At 45.3% G+C, this 26,649-nt stretch overlaps 2 protein-coding genes across 2 annotated transcripts in view; one reads left to right on the plus strand and one right to left on the minus strand.

Moving 5' to 3' along the window:
* Positions 1–26,649, minus strand: part of ZNRF3 (zinc and ring finger 3) — a 148,678-nt gene that overhangs the window by 97,047 nt on the left and 24,982 nt on the right. The gene's annotated exons all lie outside the window — the stretch shown is intronic.
* Positions 2,033–5,672, plus strand: LOC101288028 (origin recognition complex subunit 4-like). The gene is given in 3 exon segments (XM_033412902.2): positions 2,033–2,676; positions 2,679–2,742; positions 2,744–5,672. Coding segments are annotated over 3 exon segments (1,296 nt in total). The 5' UTR covers positions 2,033–2,411; the 3' UTR covers positions 3,711–5,672.

Below are 26,649 nucleotides of genomic sequence, written 5' to 3' on the forward strand. Positions count from 1 at the left end.
TTAAGATATTCATAACAAAAACTCAGAGAGGCTAAGTGCCTTACCTAGGGTCACTCAGCTGAAAAGTAACACTAGACTTCGAACTCAGGTCAGATTGCCAAGTCTGATGCTGCATTTCCCTCTGCACCTCGGCAATGCAACAGTTCCAAGCACACATCCCCTCCTCCAGTGGATTTTTTTTTAAGGTGTCAAAACCCCACCAGTAATTTTAAACCTCCGGTGTAATTCTTAGCCTATAATTATTTGTTTACATGCATGTCCTCCCAACTAACCCAAGTTCCTTAACGACATCCTTCACCTTCATATTCTAGCACTGGGTGTGGCACACAGGAAAGCTGAACAAACACACCATGGTCACACTAAACTGAGTGGCTCACGACACTCAAAACGCCAGAGAGCCTGCTTCAGCTAGAAAGTCGTCAAAGGGTTTTGCTCGCTTAACCTCCCTGACCCTGTTTCCTCATCTGTTAATAAGGACAATAATGATACCTGTTTCATAAGGTTGTTTTGATAAGTGTGTTAGATAATGCATGCTAAAGGCTTGGCAGTGCCTGGAACATGCTAAGTACTCCACAGAGGCGGGCAAATAATGTCTAACCTCCAATGCAAGATAAAAGGGAGGTATGCCCTACCTCACCTTTCATCCACTAGACTTAAATTCTGGAAACTGATATTATTAAGTTTTAAAAGGGTTCCAAGCAATGTGTGCTATCCATTGAAATACAATGGGACAGATCTAGATATACTGATAAAGAAAAACTTTCAAGACACATTAAATGAAAAAAAAAAAGGTGTGTGTGTGGTCTGATTACATAGGTATATAAGTGCACAGAAAAATACTCTGAAATATATAGGTAATGAGATGGGAGGAGTAAAGAGGTCTTTTCCTTCTGTCACTATTCAGTTCTGATATTTGAATCTTATTATAAAAAAACATTAAAAGTAATATTTTCATTAAAAGCAAAAACAGTGCGGAGTTAACAGTAATGTACCACTGTTGGTTCCTTAGTTGTGACAAATGTACCACAATAATGTAAGACATTAACAATAAGAGAAACTGGGTGAATGGTATATGGGAACTCCCTATCTTGGCAGCTTATCTTAAGTCTAAAACGATTCTAAAATTTAAAGTTTGTTTTGGACTTCCCTGGCGGTCCAGTGGTTAAGATTCCGTGTGTCCACTGCAGGGGGTGCAGGTTCAGTCCCCGGTGGGGGAAGTTCCACATGCTGCAAGGTAAAAGCAATAATATGTATAGCACAGAACCACCTTTGCTTTTAAAACTCTGTCCATATACATAAATATATATTCACTACATTTCAAATGTTAACAATGGTTCTGAGTGGTAAGATTGAAGATGGTGCTCATTTCCTTGTACCTTCTAGATCAGTGGTTCTCAAAGGGTGGTTGCCAGATCAGCCGTAGCAGTGATATCGGGAAACTTGTTAGAAATGCAAATTATCAGGCCCCACCCCAGGGCCACTGAATCAGACTCTCTTGAGGTGGGGGCCAGATGATTTTGATGCACATAAAAGTTTGAGAACCCTGTTCCAGATCACAGAAACTGGTTTTATAAAAAGTGTCCCTTTTATAGTCAAAACAACAGAAAAATGAAACTTGAAAAGGGGGTCAGTATGTTGATGAATGAATAGCATTTTAAGCCCAGATGCAGGCCCTGACACAGCACGTGCACCAGGATGCAAGCACAGGCCAGTCCCAACTCAGACTGACCTGCTCTGTCCCTTCCCTTGTCTCCCCACCATCCCAGGCCAGCTTCCATGGGAGCCCCTGGGATACCTACAGAGACAAGTTTCAGACAAACAAATCTGGCATGGGGGGAGGGTTTCTTTTTTAAAAAATTTTTTATTGTAAGAGGAAAGTTTGCTGGCAACAGCTCATCATCTTCAAATTTATGGCCTCCAGTCTCAGTTGTATATTAACAGCACCAGCCAGGGCATGACAACTAACAGTTTAAGAGGTAGAGACTCATCTTCATAATTAAAAAAAAAAAATTCCTAAAACATGAATGTAGTAGCAGCTCACATGAACAAGGTGTGAGCCTATCAGCCCTGCCTTTGGAATGGCCCCGGATGTCCTCTGCCATCCTACTCCGAGGCCCCGGGAGTATTTATAATGCCCGGCTGGCTTCCTCCCCTCCAGGTACATCCCAAGACTCCTTCCACCTCGTGCAGAAGACCCTTGGAGTCTGTACTTCAGCTCTGCTTTCAGAGGCCCTCAAGGGGCTGCTCTGCCTGCTGGCTCAGCTCCATGAGAGCCATGGTAAAGGGAGTATGGGTGTATCGCTGGCAGCGGCAGCAGGTGAGGCAGAGCAGAGTATGCGGCGAGAGGAGCCTATGAAGGGATTCCTGCGGTCCCCAGAATCCTGCTCTGCCCTGGATTTCAATTTGTTGAAATGAGCAGTCGTAAATCAAAGAGTAACAACTTAATACAAGCAGAATACCTTTCGCGGGTACAAAGAATTTTACGTGAAAGATTTTGTCATCAGAGTCCACATAGTAACCTATGTGGAGTACAAGTACAATATAAACACTTAATTGAGCTGCTGAAAAGAACTGCTATCCATGGAGAAAGTAACTCTGCTCTCATTATTGGACCCCGAGGATCAGGAAAGACCATGTTAATAAACCATGCTTTGAAAGAACTAATAGAAGTAGAAGAGGGAGTGAAAATGTATTACAAGTTCACTTAAATGGACTGCTGCAGATCGATGATAAAATTGCCCTAAAGGCAGTTAAATCTGGAAACTGTAGTTGGAGATAAAGTTTTTGGAAGCTTTGCTGAAAACCTTTCATTTCTTCTGGAAGCTTTAAAAAAAGGTGACTGGACTAGTAGTTGCCCAGCGATCTTCATGTTAGATGAATTTGATCTTTTTGCTCATCATAAAAACCAAACGCTCCTCTATAATCTTTTTGATATTTCTCAGTTTGCACAGACTCCAGTAGCAGTTATTGGTCTTACACGTAGATTGCATATTTTGGAACTCTTAGAAAAAAGAGTGAAGTCACGATTTTTCCACTGGCAGATACACTTAATGAATTCATTTGGTTTGCCACAGTATCTTAAAATATTTAGAGAACAATTATCTCTATCTGCAGTATTTCCAGACAAGATTTTCACTGAGAAGTGGAATGAGAAGGTTCAGAGTCTCTCAGAAGATAGAAGTGTGCAAGAAGTGCTGCAGAAGCATTTCAATGTCAGCAAAAACCTGCGGTCATTACACATGCTACTGAGGCTTGCTTTAAATCGCGTAACACCATCACAACCATTTATGACTGCAGCAGATCTGATGGGGGCAAACCAGCTGTGTAGCGTGGACTCTAAAGCAAATATTGTACGTGGTCTGTCGGTCTTGGAAATCTGTCTTATCATAGCAATGAAACATTTAAATGACATCTATGAAGAGGAGCCCTTTAATTTTAAAATGGTTTATAATGAGTTTCAGAAGTTTGTTCAAAGGAGGGCCCATTCTGTTTATAATTTTGAGAAACCTGTTGTCATGAAGGCTTTTGAACACTTACAACAATTAGAATTAATAAGGCCCCTGGAAAGAACATCAGTAAATGCACAGAGGGAGTACCGGCTGATGAAACTACTTCTGGATAACACACAAATTATGAATGCTTTGCAGAAATACCCTAACTGTCCTACATATGTTAGGCAGTGGGCAACATCCTCCTTAAACTGGTTATAAATATAACCATGGCTTCAGTTATGGAGTTTCAGGCATACTTCTCTAAAGAACTAAAAGCTATTGTCCTTTAACAAGATATGTTACTATGTTTTCCTATATTTATAAAGATGTATTTTTGTATTTATGGAGACTGTTACATATGCAGTATCATGGCTGTGCCTTGCCTTTGAATCACAAGCAGTTACATGATTTATAATTCCAGTGACTTAGATTATTTTGTAAGTAGCTGTTCAAAAAAATAAGTATGACTCTTTTAGGGATTGAACCACATGCTTATTTAACATTTGTGAAGTATTTATGTGGTACATTTGAAGAGTTCATTTCAACCCAGCAGCCAGATGTTTTAACAATCCTTAAAACAGTAAAGAAACAATGGTAAGAGTTGAGGTGTAATGAGTAATCTTTTGGTCCATTGGGAGGTGCTGCAGTTTTTCTGTATTCATGGAAATTTGGGTTTCTGTCCCAGACCAAGGTCTTCTAGTTCAGGAGACTGATCAGTTTGGCTAGAAGATGGTTCACATGGAAGAAAAAAGCCAAAAGTTTGAACATTTTCTTCCAGACTTCTTAAAATATGGTACTCATACCATCTACAGAAGAATCTTTTGTAGGAGGTTTTTAAATACAGATTTTTGGGCCTCTTCTAGGGACTAGCATTTGTCTTTCTAACAGGCACTTTACGAAATTCCTGTAAAACCACTCCCACAAATAATGGAAAGTGTGTGACAGTGTTAACTAAATCTATTTGTAACAAAAAGTAGACCCCTATGAGGAATGTGGAAATGTCAAAGCATTACCTTATAAATTCAGGAATCCATGAACTAATACTGGTATATGTTTGCTTGTTTATTTATTTATTTTTATTTTGGCAGCAATGGATCTTCAATGCGAGGCGAGCATGCAGGTTCAGTAGTTGCTGCGTGAGGGCTTAGTTGCCCGGAGGCGTATGGAATCTTATGGAATCTTAGTTACCCGACCAGGGACTGAACCCGCGTCCCCTGCACTGGAAGGCGGATTCTTAACCACTGGACCACCAGGGAAGTCCCTGGTATATGTTTAAAGTGAAATTTAATAAGCATTCATTAAGTGTTGTGACTTCATTTATTCAAGAATATTTGATTGCCTATTCCTTTCATGGAAGGTTTACAGAAGAGAGAGTCCCTATCCTTGTGCAGTTTGTAATCCTTTTAACTGTCGAAGACCCAATGATATTTAGTTACTGTTGTTTACAGGTGAGAAAACTAACACAGTAGTGGCCCTGTCCAGAGGATTGACAGACCCTGGAATTCAACTCATTTCGCTGACACCAAAGCTCAGTAACGTGTTCCTTACCATGTATTTTTAAAAGTGTACTCTAAGAAATTATTTACTTGGTTTTGAAGAAGTATTGCGTTTAGAATGGAATATGAGATTTCTGTGCATAAAAATAGCTCTTCAGTAGTTGCAACCTATTCTTTGCATACTTAGGCATTCTAAGTTTTCAGATCACTGTCAATTACTTTTCAGCAGTGTCTCATGAAAGCTAAGGCTTGCATCCTGGTTCTATGCAATAGTCTATAGATTTTTAGGGGACAGTTTGCCAAAATACTTACCATGGTAGATTCACTATTACTAGAAGCAAGGATTTTGCACTTGAGCTAAAATTGTCCCTTTAAAAATTTTTCTGAACTGTTTTAGGGAAGTACCCTCTGCTTTAAAGGCACTGACCACAAAAGTACCTAAAGAACTGGCTTGAAGACTGCAAATTTTTATCAGCTTAAGATTCCACTAAAAGATTAAGAGCACTCATCTGCCTCCCTGTCTCCATAAGAGCTACAGAAAATCCATCAACATCAGTGAAAGAGCTATAAAACAAACTAGAAAAAATAGGTTAGCAAAAGTCATACAAATGAAGCACGTGCCTACATTTCAAAGACATTTTTTCAGAGAAGGAATGTTGATATTCCCCTTTCCATATTCCCTAATACAGAGAAGCTAAAATATACTTTAAATTTTTAAAACTAACTTCATCTCTTAAATTGTTTAAACCATCATCAATAAAATAAAAACCAAATCTGAAAAAGCCCTAGTAAAAAACTTTTGAGAATAATGTAAACAAATATGGCTTAAAGATATTTTCATTTACTAGAGGAGGAATGTAGCCTGTTAACAGCACAATCAAAAGATTGAAAAACAGATGAGGAGGAATGTTAGAGGCACTGCTGCAGTTTTCACGCATGTGATCCCTCCAAGTGCCCTACCAGAAACAGGATCTTACTAAGAAAAAAAAACAAAAAGTCTTTCCAATTTTGTGGACATGCATGTGAATGGCTCTGAGGAATTAAGAGCTGTTGGTTCAAATTTACCACATCATAATGCTATATATGATGATTATATACAATTAACTTCCTGAAGAATCTGTTTTGCAGAGCAGCGCTGTGGAAACAGTTTTGGTCTTTCTGCAGAGATTCCTTGCAGATTCCACTGTGGTTTGCATTTTCATTTGGTTTTAGAAGACAACGCAGGTTCTTTCAAACCACCATAACCCAAGTGTTGCCCTTTCCTTCACCTTTACCCTAAAAAAACTGAGAATCCATTGGTGTGAACTATGACACTAAATGTGACTAGGTGGGGCTCTTCCACCCCCATTTTCTTTGCAAGTCATGGGATAAATGAAAGAATTTGCAACACTAAAAATGTAAATGAAACTAGCTTCCTTGGTGATCACCCTAAGTGAAAATAACAGAATTCTTCCGTTCAATTGTTAAACTAGTTATAGCTGCGAAGTGTAGTTTATATCTTGATGTCTATTTCCTAAGCCACTTTTAAAAAATCTCTGTATGAAAAAGACAAGATAACTAATGCCATTTAGCCTCTTTTAAAATTGACAGGACCAACATATGTACTTTTGTGGGAATACAATCTGCTTACACACAAAGGAGGGAAATGCCACCATTGACAAACCTCCCTTTCACCTATCCCCATTCTTGCAAATCTCAAGGTGTAAGCCTCACTATAAATTATAAAGCTACTGTTTCCCTCTTTAAGAACATATAACTGAAGAAAAACTTCATATGCGAATCATACAGCTTTTTTTTTAACTTGGGAATGGAATGGGGATAGCACACATTTTATTTGTACAATACTTAATCACTTACCCAAGGTGGGGTTTTATGGGACTTTTTTTCTTTTTTTAACTTTCTGTTAAATACTTGCAGAAAAAAGAGCAAGTAAAATTTGACAGTAGCACAACCTGTGCCCAAAACACTAACACGAAATACAGAGTAAAGCCAAAATAATTGTTTACCAATATTTTGAGAGGTAACAAATATGATATAGGTTGAGACTGCATAAAAAATGTACTGCTGGTTGAATATCTGAGGTAAATGATGTTCAATCAAGATGCTACTTGTGGCTTCCCTGGTGGTGCAGTGGTTAGGAATCCGCCTGCCAATGCAGGGGACACAGGTTCAAGCCCTGGTCCGGGAAGATCCCACATGCCGCGGAGCAACTAAGCCCGTGTGCCACAACTACTGAGCCTGTGCTCTAGAGCCCACGAGACACAACTACTGAGCCCACGTGCCACAACCCATGAAGCCCACACGCCTAGAGCCCGTGCTCCGCAACAAGAGAAGCCACCACAATGAGAAGGCTGCGCACCACAATGAAGAGTAGCCCCAGCTCGCCACAACTAAAGAAAGCCCACTCGCAGCAACGAAGAACCAGTGCAGCCAAAAATAAAATAAATTTATGAAAAAAAAAGATGCTATTTGTATCATTTTGCCCATAAATCAGTAAATAATTTTATGCACATTATACCAAATGTTCCTAAAAAGTAATATTTTTAAAAGGTGAAAAAGAGAAACTGGAAAGCCATGGTAAAGAAAAACACAGAGGGGCTTCCCTGGTGGTGCAGTGGTTAAGAATCTGCCTGCTGATGCAGGGGACGCGGGTTCGTGCCCCGGTCTGGGAAGATCCCACATGCCGTGGAGCAGCTGGGCCCGTGAGCCATGGCCGCTGAGCCTGTGCGTCCAGAGCCTGTGCTCCGCAACGGGAGAGGCCACAACAGTGAGAGGCCCGTGTACCACACACACACAAAAAAAAATCCGCCTGCCAATGCACGGGACACGGGTTCGAGCCCTGGTCCAGGAAGATCCCACATGCTGCAGAGCAACTAAGCCCGCGAGCCACAACTACTGAAGCCCATGCGCCTAGAGCCCATGCTCTGCAACAAGAGAAGCCACCGTAATGAGAAGCCTACGCACTGCAATGAAGAGCAGCCCCCACCTGCCACAACTAGAGAAAGCCCGCGCGCAGCAACAAAGACCCAATGCAGCCAAAGATAAATAATAAATTAATTAATTTTAAAAAAATTACTACCTCCTAGAGCCAAGGGGGAGGAGGAATGGGAGATGAGCAAGACCACAGCCATCAGAAGTGAGTCATCCACGACCCAGCAGCCACTCAGGGCACTTCACAGGCCCAGGAACCGAGGGCCACACACCCAGGCACTGAGCCTGCTGCTCTGCCAGGGCCCCGGGAACCCAAGAGAGGTGCCGAGGCACTGGGACCTGAAAGATGTCGGGCCTGCTGCTGACGGACTCCAGGGCTCGGGGACAGCACGTCCTCAAGGCAGGAAACTGCACAGGTGTGGTGTGCGGAGGGGGCATGACAGCCACACAACCCAGGTTGCACAAGTAGAGATGGGAGGTCGACCAAGCTAGAAAGGCCACCTAGGGTCCGAGTCTGGGACATGGCTGGGTGAGGTCAGGACTTTCAGCCAGAGGATAAGGAGAGTGACACTGGAGAGTCGACAGGAGACTGTCCTCCCCATTAGGGACCTACAGCTGAAAGACCTTCACATGAGTCTGGGAGCAGCAGGCCAGCCAGTGAGTGGAAACCAGCAATAAAGGTGCCGGGTGAATCAAAACAGCTCTTGGGAGAGCCTGACAGATGCAGAGAAACCTATGCCAGAGAAGCGAGGGTCTGGCTTCCTAAATCACCTCGACTGGGCCTTTGGTCTGCACCCCTGGAGTCTCCCGCGCCGAGGAGGGGACCAGGAAAGGCCTGGTGGGGTTCAGTGCACGGTGGGGAAGGACAAAAGTACAAGCACTGCTTCTTCTAATAAAAAGATCATCTACTCACCTGCCGAGGCTCCTGGGGTTGGTGAGGTGGCTGGGGATCCAGGTGGGGAGCCTCTTTGGAGGCCCTCAGGGAATACTCTGTTGCTGGTGGAAGGGACCCCATATCCAGATTAGGAAAATGGATTCTCTCATAAACCACTGTGATGGAATTGTAGAAAATCATTTTCTGCAGCCACTGGAGGACAGAACCCAACAAACCTTGGAGGAGGAGGTGGGCTGACCTGGGGCAGCTGGCCAGATGTGTGGGGTGTCAGGGGATCAACAGTGGACAGGCCAGCCTCCGAGGTGCAAAGACAGCAGCCTTGCCCTCAGGGAGCAGAGCCTGGTGAATGCATGCCAAGCAAAGAGCCCAGAATAAAGACAGATGAACCGAGGGCACCAGCAGGGCACGCGAAACCCAAGCCACAGAGAAGCAATGCCGAGGTCGGGGCCGAGTGACCAGAAACCTGAAAACAACGGGGCTTTATCACCTGTGACACCAAGGTGGGCTGCCTCTGAAGGGCTCCCACAGAAATGTCTCTCGGGACAAAGGTCGGGTACAGGGACAGGGTCTGTGTGCTCGTATCTGAGATCAAAAGAATTGAGATATTTATTCAGAAATTCCATTCTGGAAGTGCCCTATTAGGAGAACAACACCAGAAGAATCAAGAATTGTTGACAGCCATGCCCAGAAACTGGGGCAACATCTGAAGCGTACAGAAGAGACATGAAACCCAGGGGCGTAAGGTAAGCACCGCTGCCCCACGAATGCCTGCGAGCGTGTCCTGTTTCACGCGACCTGCACTGCACACCCCGCTGAGGCTTGGTTATGGTGCTCCGGTGCCCCTGCTCCATTCGGAGAAGCCCTGGGTCAGCAAGTCTAGGAACAGGGTACACAGATAACTGCCAAAAAGAAAAACCAGGCACCCAGCTGGTCATGGCAGCATCTACAGGAGGAAGAGTAGGGTGGGAAGGCTTCTCCTTTCTTAATCTATACACTTTTTCACTGATTAGACTTTAATGCTTGCTTGAATTATACGAGTTTTGCCTTAAAACAATTTTTTAAAACAAAATTTAAGGCCAAAACTACAGGAGCACTGAGTGATGGTGATCAATGAATGGCCTTTGATGTCAACTCTCAATGCACCTCATCAGCTCTTTTTCCAGAGGGTATTTGAGAGTAAATAAGAGGCAGAGAGAAATGGCCACTCCAAAGCACTCTATACAGAAACAGGCTAAAATTTTATGGGGCCCTCTAGGCTGAGAAGCTATTAGAAGCCACAGCTCCAAAGCAGCTAGGTGGCAGAGAAAGCACTCCAGAGGGGCTATTCAGGAGCCTCCAACATCGTCCCATTTGTGAGTTTGAAAGTACTTTTGTTCTTCTCCGGGTTTAAGTTTCTGGGTCACCCCAGCCTTTTGTTAATAACCAAATGAACACATCTGCAATAGAGCAGTACCCCCTTTATGTGTCCCCCCAAATATTAGTGGCCTCAGAGCATTAATACCTCAGAGAGCACTCGACTGTGTCTCATTGTACCTCGCCATCACTCTGTCTCCACGAAGCAATTTTAATGAGTATCCCTAATAGGAAAAGAGGTACCATTCATTTTTATACAATAAAATAATTACTACAGCGCTCTCCCCCGGATCCAGATAACTCGTGTGTGTGTGTGTGTGTGTGTGTGTGTGTGTGTGTGTGTATTGGGGGGGCAGGGGGTGCTGACAGGAGGTTACAAAATGTTAAGAAGGCAAACTCTATGTACCCGCAAAGCTAGTTGTTTCTCTGGATATAATCAAGAATCTTCCTTTGTTGAGGCCTAATGTCTATTCTCATCCTGTTCTAGCATCTCCTTGGAGGAAAAACAAAGCTCGACTGCCAGAAAATGTTCCAAATAATTGTTGATAACAGATAACAGCAGAGGAAGCCCTCTGGTTAATGTTTAAACACGGCAAGGGTAACACTAACTCCTTAACAGTTATGATGCCCACCAGAAGACTCCAACGTTTGCTTCACGGGCCCATGGCTCATCAGGTACACTGACGGCTTCAATCAAGTTCAGAAATGTTCCTTAAAAAAAGAAAATCAGAATAACACCTAAAACTCCTTTTAACTACCATACTGCTCAGACTTGAACTGATTCATTTTTGAACACTTATAATGTACAATCCCTCAGTTTTTATAAGTAGATTCCAATAATTTCTAGAGACATTAAGGAGAAGAAAGGGAAGATCATGGGAGAATCAGGGTATAATTGAGAAGAATGCATTTGTTCGTGAGTTTAGATGATATTTTAAAAACCACAAGCTATTAAAATACAGCTTTGCCATGAGAAGAAGGTCTATATTCTAAAACGTCAGATGATGTACTTTGGAAGATTTGGCTGTTATTATAGGTGGAACACACACACACACACAACACTTCATTCTAATAAACCTTGGCAATCTTTGTTTCCATATAATTAGAAGTTTTGCTTTCTGTCTTTCAGGCAGAGGGAGGGAGAGGCAAGGGGCATGGGGACGAGGGGTGAGAAGGAACAGCACATCTGAGAGAGGATGCAACTGAAGATTCACTACTGCTGGTAAAGAGAAGGCGGACACTGAGTAAACCTCCTCCAGGCAGGTTCTTAAGGAGAACCAACCACAGCCAGAGACACCCAAGACAAGGACTGAAGTAAATAGGGATCAGCCCTGCACCAGCTTTCAGGGCTCTAGTTGCAGAAACCACTTCTCTGCTCAGTCTTGCCTCTCAGCTCAAGTCACTGCCGGGCAGAGCGGCCCGGGGACAGACCACGAGTACATGCACACAATGACCCCATGTTGCTGTGTGCCTCCTGCACTCTCACGCTGCCTGAGCTTCTGTACATGACAACAGGGGCCTGGCCATCTACAAACAGACGTTTTGCATTCACTCCAAAGGTAGCACAAGCCAGGAAAAGCCAGGTCCCCTCCACTCACCCGGATCACTGATCAAAGATCAAAGAGGCAAGTGGTTACATTCTTACTCAACAATGTTAAGTTTTTTTCTGTGTTTTTTTTTTTTTTAAATCAAACCAGGAGAGACCTTTGAGATGTAGGCCTCGTTTTACAGGTAAGGAAACCAAGCTCAGGAGAGGGCCAGGCCCCTCCCCAGCTAAGATAAGCATCAGCTCCTCCACACCCTACTGCCCCAGGCAGACCTCCCTGTTCTAGGCTCTTACCCTTGATTTCAAATAGGTGCTCAGGGATGACTGTGCGTGGCTCAACTCGTCCTCTCCGAGCTTGAGCAGGGTAAGGTCATCACCTGAGCCTCAGCTATAGGTACCGCACACACCCCTGTCCCTTCCACAGCCTCTGTTCCAAGTTGGCCCCGTGCCTGGCTGACAACCTACACTTGTCACCGAGTTCGAGTCTCCCAGGCTCTCCACACCGATGCATCACCAAGCTCGGCATGTCCCCATCACGCCTTCTCTGACCACGGGAGCCTCACCTGTATTTTGGCATGTGACCAAAGCTTAGCTGTTTCTCGATCACACATGTACTACACATACAGCCCCGGGGAACTGGACAGGAAGAGTCCCTCTGTTTCCAGAATGACTGTACTGGGACATAGGTTCCCCAGTGCGATGTTGGATCCATGTCTTTTCCATTGCAGCGTTCCTAGTGCCTGACCTAGTGCCTGGCAAGGATGGATGGGCTCCCTAACCAATAGTAGCCTCCTGGATTGATTCCCCTTTTGTCACTTCCCATGTCAAAAGACTAGTGTTAGCTTCAGGGCAGAATTTGTGCTGTATTAATAACAATTTGCATCAATAATTCCAGGGTTTCCCTAATGCTAACTGAGACACAATTTCGCTATTCTTCAAGCTACAAACATACTTACAAAGTAACGTCTTCACTTACTGAGAAGATTCTAGCTTCCCTTGATGGGAGAAGGAGGAAGGTTACAAAAAGAAGTAACTGGATGGGTTCAGTTTCCCTAACTGGTGACACTCCACAACAAACGGTCCTTCAAGGTCTGAACATCAGTGTGAGATTTACCTAACCATTCATTCAACAGCACAAGACTCTGCTGACATATCCAACGTTGGTCAGCCTGATGATGAAAGAATGAAAGTGGCATCCTGGCAAAAATAAATAAATTTTACTGTCCAGAAGACCCTAGAATGTTGCACTGCAACGATGATTTCTTCTCCTCCGGGGTGGTGCAGTCTCCACAAGTCACTTACTTTGCATGCGCGTCAAAGCGCGGGTACAGGACCTGTGATGAGAACCCTGCCAGCCTCTGACACCCCAGCCGAGCCCCTGTCCTCCCACCTCCTGCCCCCTCATTCCCGCCTGCTCTCTGGGTTCATCACTGAGAAGCCAGTAATCTCCACTCAAGCAAGACCTGCAACAAAGACTCAGTCATGCCATGTGGCTTTGCCATCAGCATGGTAGGAGCCCAGAGCGATTTCCTCCGGGATGGGTATGAACATGCACTGAGCAAAGTCGCTTATTTCCTACTCTGGTCCAAAGCTCTCAGTGTGAGGGTTCAAGTGTCCTCTGGTCAGAAAGCAAGAAGCAGCCAAACACATCCTCAGAAGAGCAATCCATTCTCAGACTCAGCAAAAGCTAACTCATCAATAACACCCCAGGGGCCCACAGCACATTTGCAAAGGCACATCCTGCGTGTCCGTTAGGTGACCTGCGTGGAACCTGCAGGATAACCTGCTTGGTAGTTAGGCATAGCTGTCACTCCCACCTGACAGATGAGCAACGAGAAGCTTGGGGCCTCTAAGGCAGATCTTTCCCCCAGATCTTCCAACTCCTGAGGAGGCCCACACTTAGAAAGGGCACCACCTTTGTCTGGAGCCTCTCCGCTACTTCAGAATAGAGCAGGGGCTATTGACAGACCAGCCCAATATGCCGTGAGCCAGCACCTGCTCCCACTGCAGATGCCTGGCCAGGAAACCATCACCAGGACCATCACACGCCACTGCTCCCACCAGCCAGGCTGTACGTGTTTGTAAATCTGTTTATGCTAACTCTATCTGATATAAATTTATAACAAAACTAAACCTTAAATGATGCAAAAAGTTGAGTTTTACCCTAGGAAGACTAAGTCAAATAATTTGGAAAGAAAGATTAAACGAAGACAACTAAAAATGGCTGAGAACTAAGTGCAACTTTTTTTTTTTTTTTTTTGCGGTACGCGGGCCTCTCACTGTTGTGACCTCTCCCGCTGCGGAGCACAGGCTCTGGACGCGCAGGCCCAGCGGCCATGGCTCACGGGCCCAGCCGCTCCGTGGCATGTGGGATCCTCCCAGACCGGGGCACGAACCCGTGTCCCCTTCATCGGCAGGCGGACTCCCAACCACTGCGCCACCAGGGAAGCCCCTAAGTGCAACTTTTGAAGACTAGACAAAAAGGGGGGAAACGGCAAATTTCTAGAAGGCTCCTGATAGTCTGCAAGTACTTGTAAGTTTTTCCTTCACTTTGAAAAAAAAGCCCAGAACTGTGAATTTTAAGTGCTAAATCAAGAGGAGGACTAAAGTAAGACTCTAAGGAATACAGATCAGTGGTCCCATTCACAAAAGCCTGGGTTTGACTGTCTGCTCACAGACTTTCATTAAAATATGATTTTAAACTTTTTAAATCATTCCCAGCTTCAACTGAACTGACCTTTTTCAATCATCCAACTATCCACAGGTCCCAATAATATCAGGTAACAAACTCCAGCTAAAGTGTGAAAATCACAAAAGGCACACACTCTGTTGTCATCTGCCAAGTGATTTCAATCCCTTCTAGATGCCAGTGACATCTAGAAATTTCTGGGTTCTCAGACAGGGATAGGGCTTAACATAGTTTAATTCTCACTGTAATAGGAAATGTCTCTCCACAGAAATTCATCAGTAGCATAATTAACCCCAACTCAATAATTAACCCTAAAGAGTTTCTAGAACAATGGTTCTTAACTACAGGCAGTTTTGTGCTGTGCCCCCGCCCCCCAACACACACACACACATATCTGGAGACGTTTCTAGCTGTCATAACTGACAGGGAAGCTTGTTACTGGCATCTAGTGGGTAGGGGCCTGGGATGCTGCTCGACATCCTCTGATGCGTGGGACAGTGCCCCCACCACAAAGAATGATCCAGCTTGAAGTGCCAAGAGTAGAGAAGCCACCCTGGGAAAAGGAGATCTAAGACCTACAGACACTGTTACATCATCAGAAAAAAACAGCCTTCTGAACTAACCAAAGGAAGAGCTGATTTCTTCCCTCTTGATTCAAACAGTACTCAAAGGCCACCGGCCTCTTGGCATTCTTAGTAAAACTCCCAATCTCTCAGCAAGAATTTTCAAAGACCACAATTTTTGGTTATGTGGTGAAACTGCGCAAGAGTCTTGGTCAGTTTTCTTTTTTCTTTTACATTCCACAATACCCCCAATTATCTCATGGATGACGATAAAAATGAACTAAGAAATTTGTCCAGAGCTTCGTTTTTAAATATAAGAAGATGGAAAAGTGAAATTGGTTTGGTTTATTGTGATAGTAGGACTGTGTTAGAAGCTTTTCCTTTTATTTTGCTTTCCCATTAGCATTACAGTATCTGTGCATCATCACAATATAACTACTTAAAAGTTGAATACTATGAGAGAAGCCTGAAGGCATCCTGGATTTTTTAAGGCCAGCTATTTCGGACATGTCTGAGACACTTAGAGAAATCTAAGATGTCAATTTCACAGGCGTGATGATGACACAGTGGTTAGGAGCATGTCCTTAATCTTAGCTGGATGTATGCTGGAGTATTAAGGGGTAAAAGGTCATGGTATTGGCATCTTTCAAATGGTCTAGCCAAAACAGAAAAAAATACACACACACACACACACACACACACAGCATACGTTAGAGTATAAACTGAGCCACTGTTAACATTTTGCCACACTCAACTATTCATTTAACTTTTCTAAATGCTTAAAAACTTCAAAATAAAAGAGCTAGGCAAAAATTAAACACAGACCAAGACGGCGGTTAGGGAGACAATCAAATCACAAGTACCGCTGGATCATGAATCTAGACCAAACAAAAAAAAGGTCTCCAAACAGAATCAAACTGGAGATGGTGGTCTTCGCTTCATTATTAAAAGGCTGCATAGCTGCCTTCTACCGCTACAGCAAAATAAAATAGGTATAACCCTGGAGTAAAAAAAAGGCACACCCAGCAGATTCACAACACAACCCATGTCACACACCTCTTGGCACCCTGGAGGCACCATGGAGACCATGGCAAAGTCAGGTCGTTCTTCTGAACACACACACACACACCCCTAAAACTGAAACCTCTCTGAACCCAACCCCTTAAGCAAGGAAACCACAGGCTGGAATGAAAATATGCTCACCACGCGCAAGGTGAAGAGCTTACCCATCCTATGAAGAGAAAGAATTGGTAAGCTTGCAGACCTGGTCCATTTCCTGCTTATAACAGTGAAAGAAAGGGCTTCTGCTCTAGAAGACTTTGCACACACCCGCAATCCCAACGGCTTGTTCCGGAGGAGACACAAAGCTGAGCAAAGCAAAGAAAAAGAAAAGCTCACGGGAAGCCAGTTTAAGTGCAACAAGCTGTGGTTCATCTAAACTTTGCAAAGCTTTTTACATCTAAGTTTTTACATATAAGTCAAAATATTTTAGGATTCCAGGATCCTTTGAGCAGATTTACAAGTGAGAGCTAAAGCCTTTCAACTGAAAGGGTCATACAAATAAGCTGACTTTGTCGATTCCAATGAGATTTCCCTCCAAAGCACATGTTAATACTGATATTTCAAGAAATGTGACTTGTTTTACTTACTCAAAAATAAAAATAAACAACACAATACTCTTCAAACTAGAGATCTTTAAAACCAGCTTCTTTAAAAACCTACCAGGGGCTTCCCTGGTGGTGCAGTGGTTGAGAGTCTGCCTGCCGATGCAGGGAACACGGGTTCGTGCCCCGGTCCGGGAGGATCCCACATGCCGCGAGCGGCTGGGCCCGTGAGCCATGGCCGCTGAGCCTGCGCTCCACAACGGGAGAGGCCACAACAGTGAGAGGCCCGCATACCGCAAAAAAAAAAACTACCAGAAGTTCCACCCAGCTGGCTAACCATTCACTCTACAGTAGCACCCTTGTTGTACGAAAATCTACAGTCTCTGAGCCCTGCAACCACCAGGCAGCAAAGGGTTGGACAAGACCGAGGAAGAGCAATGGGCTCCATTCCAGGAAGCATGAGGAGGCAAGTCACTCAAACACAACAGGTCTCCAAGGCAAACTCCATGCCCCAGGTTGTCCTCTGGCCACTGCAAGCTTCTGGGTTCTCCCTTCAGTGTCCAAATCAAGAAGCAAAATCCCTGGGGCTGCTCCAACTTGAGAGAGAGAGAGAGAGAGAAAGACAGATATATGGATCTAAAAGTTGTAAAACCAGAATAAAAAGGGAAGCTCAAAAAACCCTGTCATATCCATTAAAACATCTGAGCACCTACCATATACATGTACCCAGGTTTCAAATATTAAAGACATATCACATGAACAGATGGACAGATATGTGATACGGCAAGCAGAGTAAAATGTTAATGGTAGAATATAGACAATGAGTATATAGGTGTTCACTATAAAATTCTTTTACTTTTCCTTTATGTCTGAAATTTTTCATGATCAAATACTGGGGGGCGGGGGTTGTAGAAGATGGGGGAAATCTGATTTATAGTTTAAAAAAGGATAAAAAAAAACCTCCCGGTCTTGCTGTCAAGAAGCTTACAGACAATTCGACATGCGTGGACAGAGGCATCTTTGGGGCCAGAAGAGAGAAGACAGTCTAGACAGACAGCAGGATTTCAGCTTGAGTTACAGGCAAGAACCGAAGAGAAAAGGATTTGGGGACAGAAGAGAAATCTGGTTTTACAGGTGCTGGTTTGCTTGGCGTGCCCATAAGATGCTGAGGTGGACGTTAGTCACCATGACTTAGCCTGGTTGAGTGCCTCAGACCCCACTGATCCCGACCTCTGATGTGAGAAAGATCTTGGGAAGGAGCTCAAGGGCCAGCAAGCTGGCTCAATTTGGAAGACTGCTTTGTCTGTGCAACTACTTGTCTGTAAGACAATGGAGCATGGCTATCATGGAGGTATGCATGGCACAGAGTTTCGCCAATGTGTGTACTGAACAAACAGCTAAAGGCAGACACACCAGCCTAAGCTGGGAACACCTAGAAAATCAGCCACTCGTCTGTGATTCTTATAAAGACTTGGAAAATATTCAGGCTGGGGGTGGTGGAGATCCTGGCATTCTGCCATATTGTTGGGGACCCCCCCTCAACAGAAATCCCTGCTCACCAGCCTCGGGCAAGCCTCTCACACCCACTGGGGAAGGGACAGATGAGCAGGAACGACCCCAGACAGCCCACACACTCCCCTGCCTACTCCTGGTTTGTCTCCCACCTGGTTCACCAGGTGTGTTCCAAAGCCTGACTCATCCACCAGAGGAGGCTGCTTTCAAAATCTCAGGAGGGTCACTTGGGAACAAACCCGACCATCCTAAGAAATGGACAAAAATCAGCTGCTCTTAACAGAAACAGTTTGTCTTTTACGGAAAAATCTGCAAGTCCATCTAAGAAAACTCCCTCCGCTTGGGGCATTCCTGCCCGACCGCCCCCGCTCCCGCCCCCGCGCCTACCCCAGCCCGGCTTAGAGCCTCCAGATGCCGCCTGCCCTCCACGGCACACGCTTCACCTCTCTAAACAAACAAGGGGTGTCTTTGTTTAAATTTAAAAAAAAAAAAAAAAAAAGAACCTGTCTCACAGGCTATGATTACATCAGCAGAGCGCTCTCATTCTCTGCATCAATCCGGGCTGCTCCGGCGGCTTTGAAGCGCTGAGCGCGCGGCGCCCTTTGATCTTGAGGTTCCAGCCCTGGGGCCAAGCTGATACCATCGCGCGCCCACGCAGGGACCCACCGTCCACGCTGGGACCGTCCGGCCCAAGCCCGCCTCTGTCCCCACCAGCTCTCCGTCCCCGCCAGCGCCCGCCAGATCAGGGCGCCAGTGCCAGGGACACTTGACGGCTTACAAAGTGGGGGGAAGGGGCACTGTCCCTTTGGGGGGACACCACTAACAGCGTTAACCTGTTGTGGGAATAGCACTAAGATTACATTTTTTTTAAAAAACTCAGATATTTACAGATTTATAAATATTTATAGATTAAAAAATGATAATGCTGGCTTTGCTTCAAAAGAACATGAGAGGTTGGGGTGCAGATGAAACAAGAGGGGCCAGGAGTTGACAACTTCTAAAGCAGGTGATGGTGACTGGGTGGGGCATGACAGCGGAGGTACACTGTGTACAGGACACCTACTGTCTACTTGTGAATACATGTAACACTTTCTATAATAAGAACTTGAAAAAGAAACCAACCTCTAACTCTTTGCTATTTTAAAAGGTTATTCCTCATAGACTTTTATTTTAGGAAAGAAAACAGCAGTTTGACACTGGATGGGGTGAGGGTGGATCACATCAGACTTCCCAACTGTGCCCCCAGGGCAGTCCCTGGAGTTACCAGGGCGCAGCAGGCCCACAGGGCCAGCTTCCCCAGTGCAATCCCTGCAGGGGGAGGGGCACAAATGGCACCCCCCCTTGGGGGCTCTTCACTGGTTGAAGGATCTCAGCCCTCTTTAACAGAAAGATGAATGTTGTAAAACTCATCTCTCCAGAAAAACACCCATAAACACAGGAGAACCTGGAGGAAATACCAAACCCACCCTCAAAATCCATTATGTATAGAAATCTGATTAGAAATGGCCCTTGGACTAAGCACTCAAGGTTGCTTCATTTGGACAACTCCCTCCCTCAAAGGGCTACAGATACCCAACCAGTCACTGGCCTCCCAATGCCACCACACAGGGCCGTCGTGGGGCATGGCACATCTCTGAGTTGCCTCACAAGGCCAATTCTGCTCCTTACTGGCCCTGTGGCCTTAGGTAAGTCGTGAACCACTCCCTGCCGGTCCCCGCATTTTGTAAATGGTGAGGTATTAATGACGACCAGTGTTGCCACCACCTCTTCTACTACACGCTTAACTGGGGAGTAAGAAGTGGAAAAAATGCCAAGAAGGAAAAGGTATATGGGGATGCAAACACGATTCTATCCACTGCTGCAGCTGAACAAGCCACACGCAGACCAGGCACAAAAGAGTTAACTCAGAAGCAGGAAGGGTCCAGGACTGTTAGGTGTGTTCAAAGCCAGAATTTCATACACACAGGCCTAAAGGCAGAGGGGAGGAATGGGAGGGGGCGGAGAAAGGAAAATATATCCTTCCCATACAGGTGGATCCGCCTTTGGAGGTCAAACTAAAAATCCAGTGAAGACCACCAACCTACCTGCACCCCTCAGAGTCTAGGGCAAAACCATAAACTACAGAAAGGGTCAAGGAAGCAAAACACAGTATCATAATAGCTAAGAAGATTAGGGGGACTTCTAATCTAACCACTGGTGGTCCAGTGGTTAAGACCCCGTGCTTCCACTGCAGGGGGCAAGGGTTTGATCCCCGGTCGGGGAACTAAGATTCCCCATGCCGTGCAGCAAAAAAAAAAAAAAAAGAAAGAAAAGATTAGGGATATTTTTAAGAGAAGAACACAACTATAACAGTGTGAGAAGAGATCCAAGAAATGAGTTTGAGGGAGAAGTTATCAGAACACTGAAGTAAAAGCCTAAAAATAAAAGGGCAACTAACTGGGGAGCAAAACATCAACAGCAGATTAAAACTGCATGTATTTGTTAGCTGTCATCCTGAAGGGGTCTAGGTCCAAAATTCCCACTATAGACCATTTCTCAGTAAAACCACACATATTAAAAAATGTACACAAACTCCCCGATTCATTCAAGGACTCCTGATTTAAAAGCATACTGATTCTGGCATAGCAAGATCTCAAGATCTTTCTGGCATAAAAATCTCTCTGCTAATTATTTTATTTTGGAAACTCATTTATCAAGTCTTTCATTCCTATTAACAGAAAAAAGTTAACATTACAGTCCCAGATCCTTATGTAGCATCCAGCCTAGGCCCAATGGAGTGCTGGTGTGATGTAAAGCAGTTCAGAAGGCCTGCCTCTGACCTCACTAGGCCCACAATCTAGTGAGAAGACAGACACACCCACAAATTAAACAACAAAAAATAACACATTATGAAGTGTCGAATTCATGACCAGACCAGGTTGTCTCAAGTTCAGAGGCAGCAGAGATGACTGGGTCCTGCAGTGGTCCAAGAGAGCTTCCTGGAGGTGGCAGCCTTGAAAGATGGGCAGAATGTGAGCAAAGAGGCAAATAAAGGCCAGAGCCCGCTTGGAGGAGGCGAGTGGTTCTATAGTAGGGTATCAAACTGCAAAGACAGATGGGGAGCAAAATGCCAAGGGCTTTAACATTAGGGTTAAGGCAGGGTTTAGACTCCATCCTATAAAGAGTAAAAAAGCTCTTAAAGATTTGTGAAGAGCAACGTGACATCTGGCAGCCAAGTAGCAGAATCGAAGAGGGGATGTGGGGCCCTAACTGAAACAGACCACTGGAGGGTGGGGGGCTTCCTGCTCAAAGAAAAATGACTGTCCCTCAATGAACTAGAGAGAATCATGTGCTCAGCCTACTACGAGTGTGGCTTTTTTGGGGTGTGTGTGTGTGTGTGTGTGTGTGTGTGTAACAAGGGGATGAAGATCAAAAGAAACTGTTTGCAAACGACAGCCCTCCTACTCCTCTGACTTGTCATTTCTATTCCTTTCATCTTCCCTCCTGTTTGAAATTCAGGTGAAAAGAAGAAGCATGTGGCCAGTGGCCTGCTGGCCAGCCCTGGGTCTGGCCCCAAGTGTAATAGGGGGCAAATCACTCAAGCTTTCCCAGCTCGCTCCCCCTCTCCCTCCTTAACTGAGGAAGGTCAAGGATGGGATCTCAAGTCCCTTGTAGTAAGTGCCAAGTCTGGATCTAGGTTGGGGAAAAGACCGACAGCCTACAGCTAAGATTCCTAGAGGTACAGACTATACCCATCAATCCCTAACACCAAGAACTTCAACTGTAGGAAAGCCACGACTACAGAGCCCTACAACCATCATCCCTCCTTCCCAATGAGAAAGAAAACAGCATTTACGTTATAAAGACAACACAGAGAGTTAGAAATTAGAAAAGTTCCTTTTCAGAAATGACAAGGGGAAAAAGCATTTATGTTTATTCAAATACAACTGATCAGCAAGAATCAACAGATGAACGTAACCATCTGAAGAGTTCAACGTTCTGCTTCTTTCCCTAAAAACAATTTCTGACCGGGCTTGGGGCACTGAATTAAATTTCATCCTTCAACACTTACTGTAATTTAGAGCTATGAAGAGTAAAGGGTCTAAAATCAGCTTGACTGGGCCTGTATTTCCATACTTGTATCAGTAGGTAGTAAGACCTTGGGTAAGTCATTTCACTTCTTTAAGCCTCAGTTTCTTCATCTATAAAACAGGGACAAGTGCTTCACAGCACAAGACTGCTATGAGGAGTAAATATGATCGTTTGTGTTGGGTGCTTAACATCATGCCTGGCACAAGTCAGCGATAAATGTTAGCCCTGTGATATTTTAAATCTGTGGCCCTCACGCCTTGTCTAAGAGACAGGAAGTAGTGTCATGAGAAGTAAGAAATCCATATGATAAGGGCATCTCCCAAGGAAGAAAGGACTGCAAACCCCAGCTCAGAAAGAACTTGTGTGGCCCCATCTGTGGGGAGAAACAGGTTGGCATTCTTCTCTAGAATATAACAGCTGCCTCTCCTCCCATCTCACCCTGACCCCTCCTCGGCTGCAAATACTCAAGGATTAAGAAGACATTCAAGCTTTGTTCCGTCTCATTTCTGCTCTGGCATTCTTCTCTTCGGCCCCTTTTTCCTAAATGCCATTTCTGCTCAACAGCAGGCCCTGCACTGGAGAAGTGTCTTGTACTTTCTCAGGGTGCCCCCAACCCTTTATTTCCACAGATCCTTACAACATCCTGGTGGCAGGAGCTGCCAGCCCCACTTTACAGAATGGGACCCCAAGGTTAAGAGGAGTCAGAGCATCGTGCTGGGTCTCAGCAAGTAGTCCCAAGCGTCAGAACCAGAACTTCCCTGCTCTGAGCCCACGGGTCTTCTGGACTGAGCTGCTCTGATCTGAATCAGAGGCGGGATCCGTGGCGGCTGTCCTACACCGGTGTGGGGAGCAAGGAGTCAGGCTCACCGCTTGAGGACCAAGTAGAGATACCAGGGCTTCCCATGAACCAAGACGCCACCCAGGAGCTGCAGTCTAACCGTCACTCTCGTGGAGAAACACTCCTTTCGCAGAGACTTTAAACACAAATACACACATACACACAGAGGAAGCCAGCTGCGACCCGGCTGTGAGCTGTGAAATGTGTGGGGAGACCCTACCGGCTGGTGGGTCACCAGGAAGCCTGGGGGCTCGGTCCCCCGGCAAACCTCCTGGGAGAGACATGCGTGCAGGCCCCGCTCCAGGTTCGGTTCGCCACCAGGTTTTACCCTTCACCGCTTCTCCCCACACTTCAAAGGAAGTATTTTTGTACAGCCCAGGGAGGAGTGTAAACTGGCCAGCTGCTTCCAAAGCAGAGCCGTTAACCCTGAGAGGGCCGTGGGGGCCTGGTGGGGTCGCGGGGAGCGGAGCCACGCCCGCTCAGCCTGCTCACTCCCTACAGTCAGGCCGCCCTGCTTCCTCGGAGCACGCAAACAGCCCGTGATAAATCCCCTCCTGCTGGAGGTTCAGAGGCTCCGGCAGCCAGCGCTTCAGTGGCAGCTCCAACTAACAGAACAGGCCTCTCTCTCACACCCAGTCCCTCCCTGAGCCACGCGAGGGGATGAAGGGCTCAAAAGCCAGCACAATGAAGCCTGCCCCCCAAAGTCCGACCCCTTCAGGCCTGGAGGCCAGGGGAGAGCTCGCCCTCAGCAGCATCCTAGCAGCTGAGCCCTTTCTAAACGTTCAAAGCAGCGCCCTGAGGGGGGGCTGCCCCTTCCCCTGGACTCTCAAGGGCGGCCTGCAAAGCTTTCCAGAGAGGCAGGTGAGGGAAGATTAAGACCCGTTTCAGGCCTTCTCGAGAGCTTTCACATTCTCTCCAGATTCTTCACCCTCCAGAGATTGTACCAACCCAAATCCAAAGCCAGCATCTTGAGTTCCTGGGTTGAAATCTGAGGGATCCTTCCAGGGACAATTACACAGACACTGCACTGCACACTGATCTAACCTAACAAGCTTCTCTGCACAGACCACTGAAGACACAGCTACCTGGGGGCTGGCAGTTAGAGCAGCATGGGCTTCTCTCAAGAGTCCACATACCCTGGCATCCTTTGTTCTTTTACCCCCAACCACACCATCTCCAAGGACCTGGGCTCTACTTGAGCAGTGCTAACCATAAGTCTTCTTCTGACTCAGGCATTGATGTTTAGAGTGCTCAGGGTCCAAGTTTATTCACCAGTCTTGTCCTTCCTTATACTTCAGTTTTAGGAAAGCCAGTGGGGCTACTAATTTCAAAAGAACAAATAAATGTAGAGATGTGTTTATTCTTTTGAAGTGTAATTGGCATCCCAGCAGGCCTCAGCCCAGGGAGGCCCCCGCAGCACTCAGGTGGGACTCAGCTCCTGCCACCTGGCTGCAAACTTCTGGGCAGCAGCGTAGTGGCGGACAGGTGGGTGTTTGCCCTGTCCCACTGGCAAGAGCATCCTGTAATTTCCTGACACTGAAAAGTATGCTATAAATAGTTGGTGTTTTTGATGTTGTCGGGCCTAACAGCTGTGTGGGGCCAGGGCTCTGGGCATCTCAGAGCTACAATTTGGAAACCCTGGGTGGTGTAGTCAAAGCATCTTCAAAGAAAGGAACTCCAAGAGTGTCGCACTCCATCTGAACAGAATACAGTGGAGGGAGAAAGTCTGTCAGAACTATCCATCAGGATTTACAAACCACTACTTAGCAGAAAAGTGAATGGCGCTGAGGGTCTCTTCGTAGAAAGATCCACAATTCAACAGCAAAAGGGGAAGCAACCAGAAAAACCCCCTAACCCCAAGCTGATATTTCTGCCACATTTAGGCCTCTGAGGCACAACAGGACACTCCTGATTAAATAAGCACAAGATGATTCAGAGGCTTCATTTAGTCATTCAACAAACTTTTTTTTTTTAAACTTGGTTCTGCCAAGTGCTGAAAATACGAAGAACAAAACAGATAAGCCTTTTGACACTTAATTTCTGGTGGAGGAGATGTGGGCAATAAGAAGTAAAACAATCTCCAAAAGTGAAGAGGATACCTTATAATTTTAAATCTAATTACACTAGAACTTGGCATAAGAGTCTGTACCTAAAAGGAGTTATATTCAAGTAACTGAGTTACTTCTAGACTCTCCAGACAGCAATTACACTTCAAAAGAACAAACACATCTCTACATTTATTTGTTCTTTTGAAATAACTACCCGCATTGGCTTTCCTAAAACTGAAGTATAAGGAAGGACAAGAGTGGTGTATAAACTTGGACCCTGAGCACTTAACTCTAAAAACCAATGCCTGACTCAGAAGAAGACTTATGGTTAGCACTGCTCTCATGAGTGTGTGTGTGTTTATACACACGTGTGCATGTGTCAATGGTCAGACCTATTCAGGCACAATTAAAGATGAATATATAAAAGTTGCCACCGAAACTCAGGTCCATTTTTAATCTTTTAAATTTTTCAAAAAAATCATCAAAACCATTTGCTGGAGCAGATATTGGGATGAATTCCATCTAGAATACAGCAAGCAGTCCAGAGTGCTCGACTTTGTCTCTTCTTAACTGAAAGCAAGTCTAGAAGACTCCAAGACGGTCAGGGACCTCAAAACCATCTCATGTGAAGAATAATGAAAAGAACCAGGGTGCTCAGCAAGGAGAAAACAAATGTTATTGGTTTCATTGGTGGTGGTGGCGGGTAGGGGGTGACAGGATAACCACCTTCAAAGATCTGAAGGGCCATCATGTCTTAGTGGCTCTACGTTATGGGTTGAATTGTGTCTCCCCAAATCTCTATATTGAAGGTCAAACCCCCAGGACCTCAGAGTGTGACTATTTGGAGACAGGGTCTTTAAAGAGGTAATTAAGTTAAAGATGAGCTCTAATCCAATATGACTGGTGTCATTTTTAAGAGGAGGGAATTTGGACACAGACAGTTACAGACGGAAGACCATGTGAAGACATAGGAAGAAGACAGTTGGCCATCTACAAGCCAAAGGGAAAGGCCTCCAGAGAAATCAACCCTGCCATCACCTTCTTCTTGGACTTGTAGCCTCCAGAACTGTGAGAAAACTAATTTCTGTTGTATAAGCCACCTACTCTTTGGTGCTTTGTTCTGGCAGCCCTAGGACACTAATATACTCTAGAAAGCAGAACCAGAACCAAGGCACAGAAGTCTGATCCAGTGTAAGGAAGAACTTTCTGACAATCAGCACCCTGCAAGAAGAGGATGCTTCCTTAAGGGGTGTGTGTGTGTTGAGGGGGGAAGCTGAGAAGGGGCTGAGCCCCACCCTTAGTGCAGTAGCAGAGCCTGGGGCCTCATCAAAAGCCACTGAGGCAAAGGGCTGGATGCCCAAGGCTATGGAGAGAACTTAGCTGCTGACAATATCCATCAGGTAGGTCAACCCAACTTTAAAAAGTTAAAAAAAAAAAAGCCCTATGTCAACACTCTATGAAATGTGACACGTTGTTGGAGAAGAATTTAAATTCATCTGGAGTCTCCTCTTAGCACCTCACAGGGGGAGGAGCATCTCAGCCCTGCTCACGTCACGTTCTTCCTAAAGGCAACTAGAGCCAGAAATGCGTATTTAATCTTTTTGTGCATTAA

This window comes from Orcinus orca, chromosome 15, assembly GCF_937001465.1.
Source record: "Orcinus orca chromosome 15, mOrcOrc1.1, whole genome shotgun sequence".
Classification (NCBI taxonomy): domain Eukaryota; kingdom Metazoa; phylum Chordata; class Mammalia; order Artiodactyla; family Delphinidae; genus Orcinus; species Orcinus orca.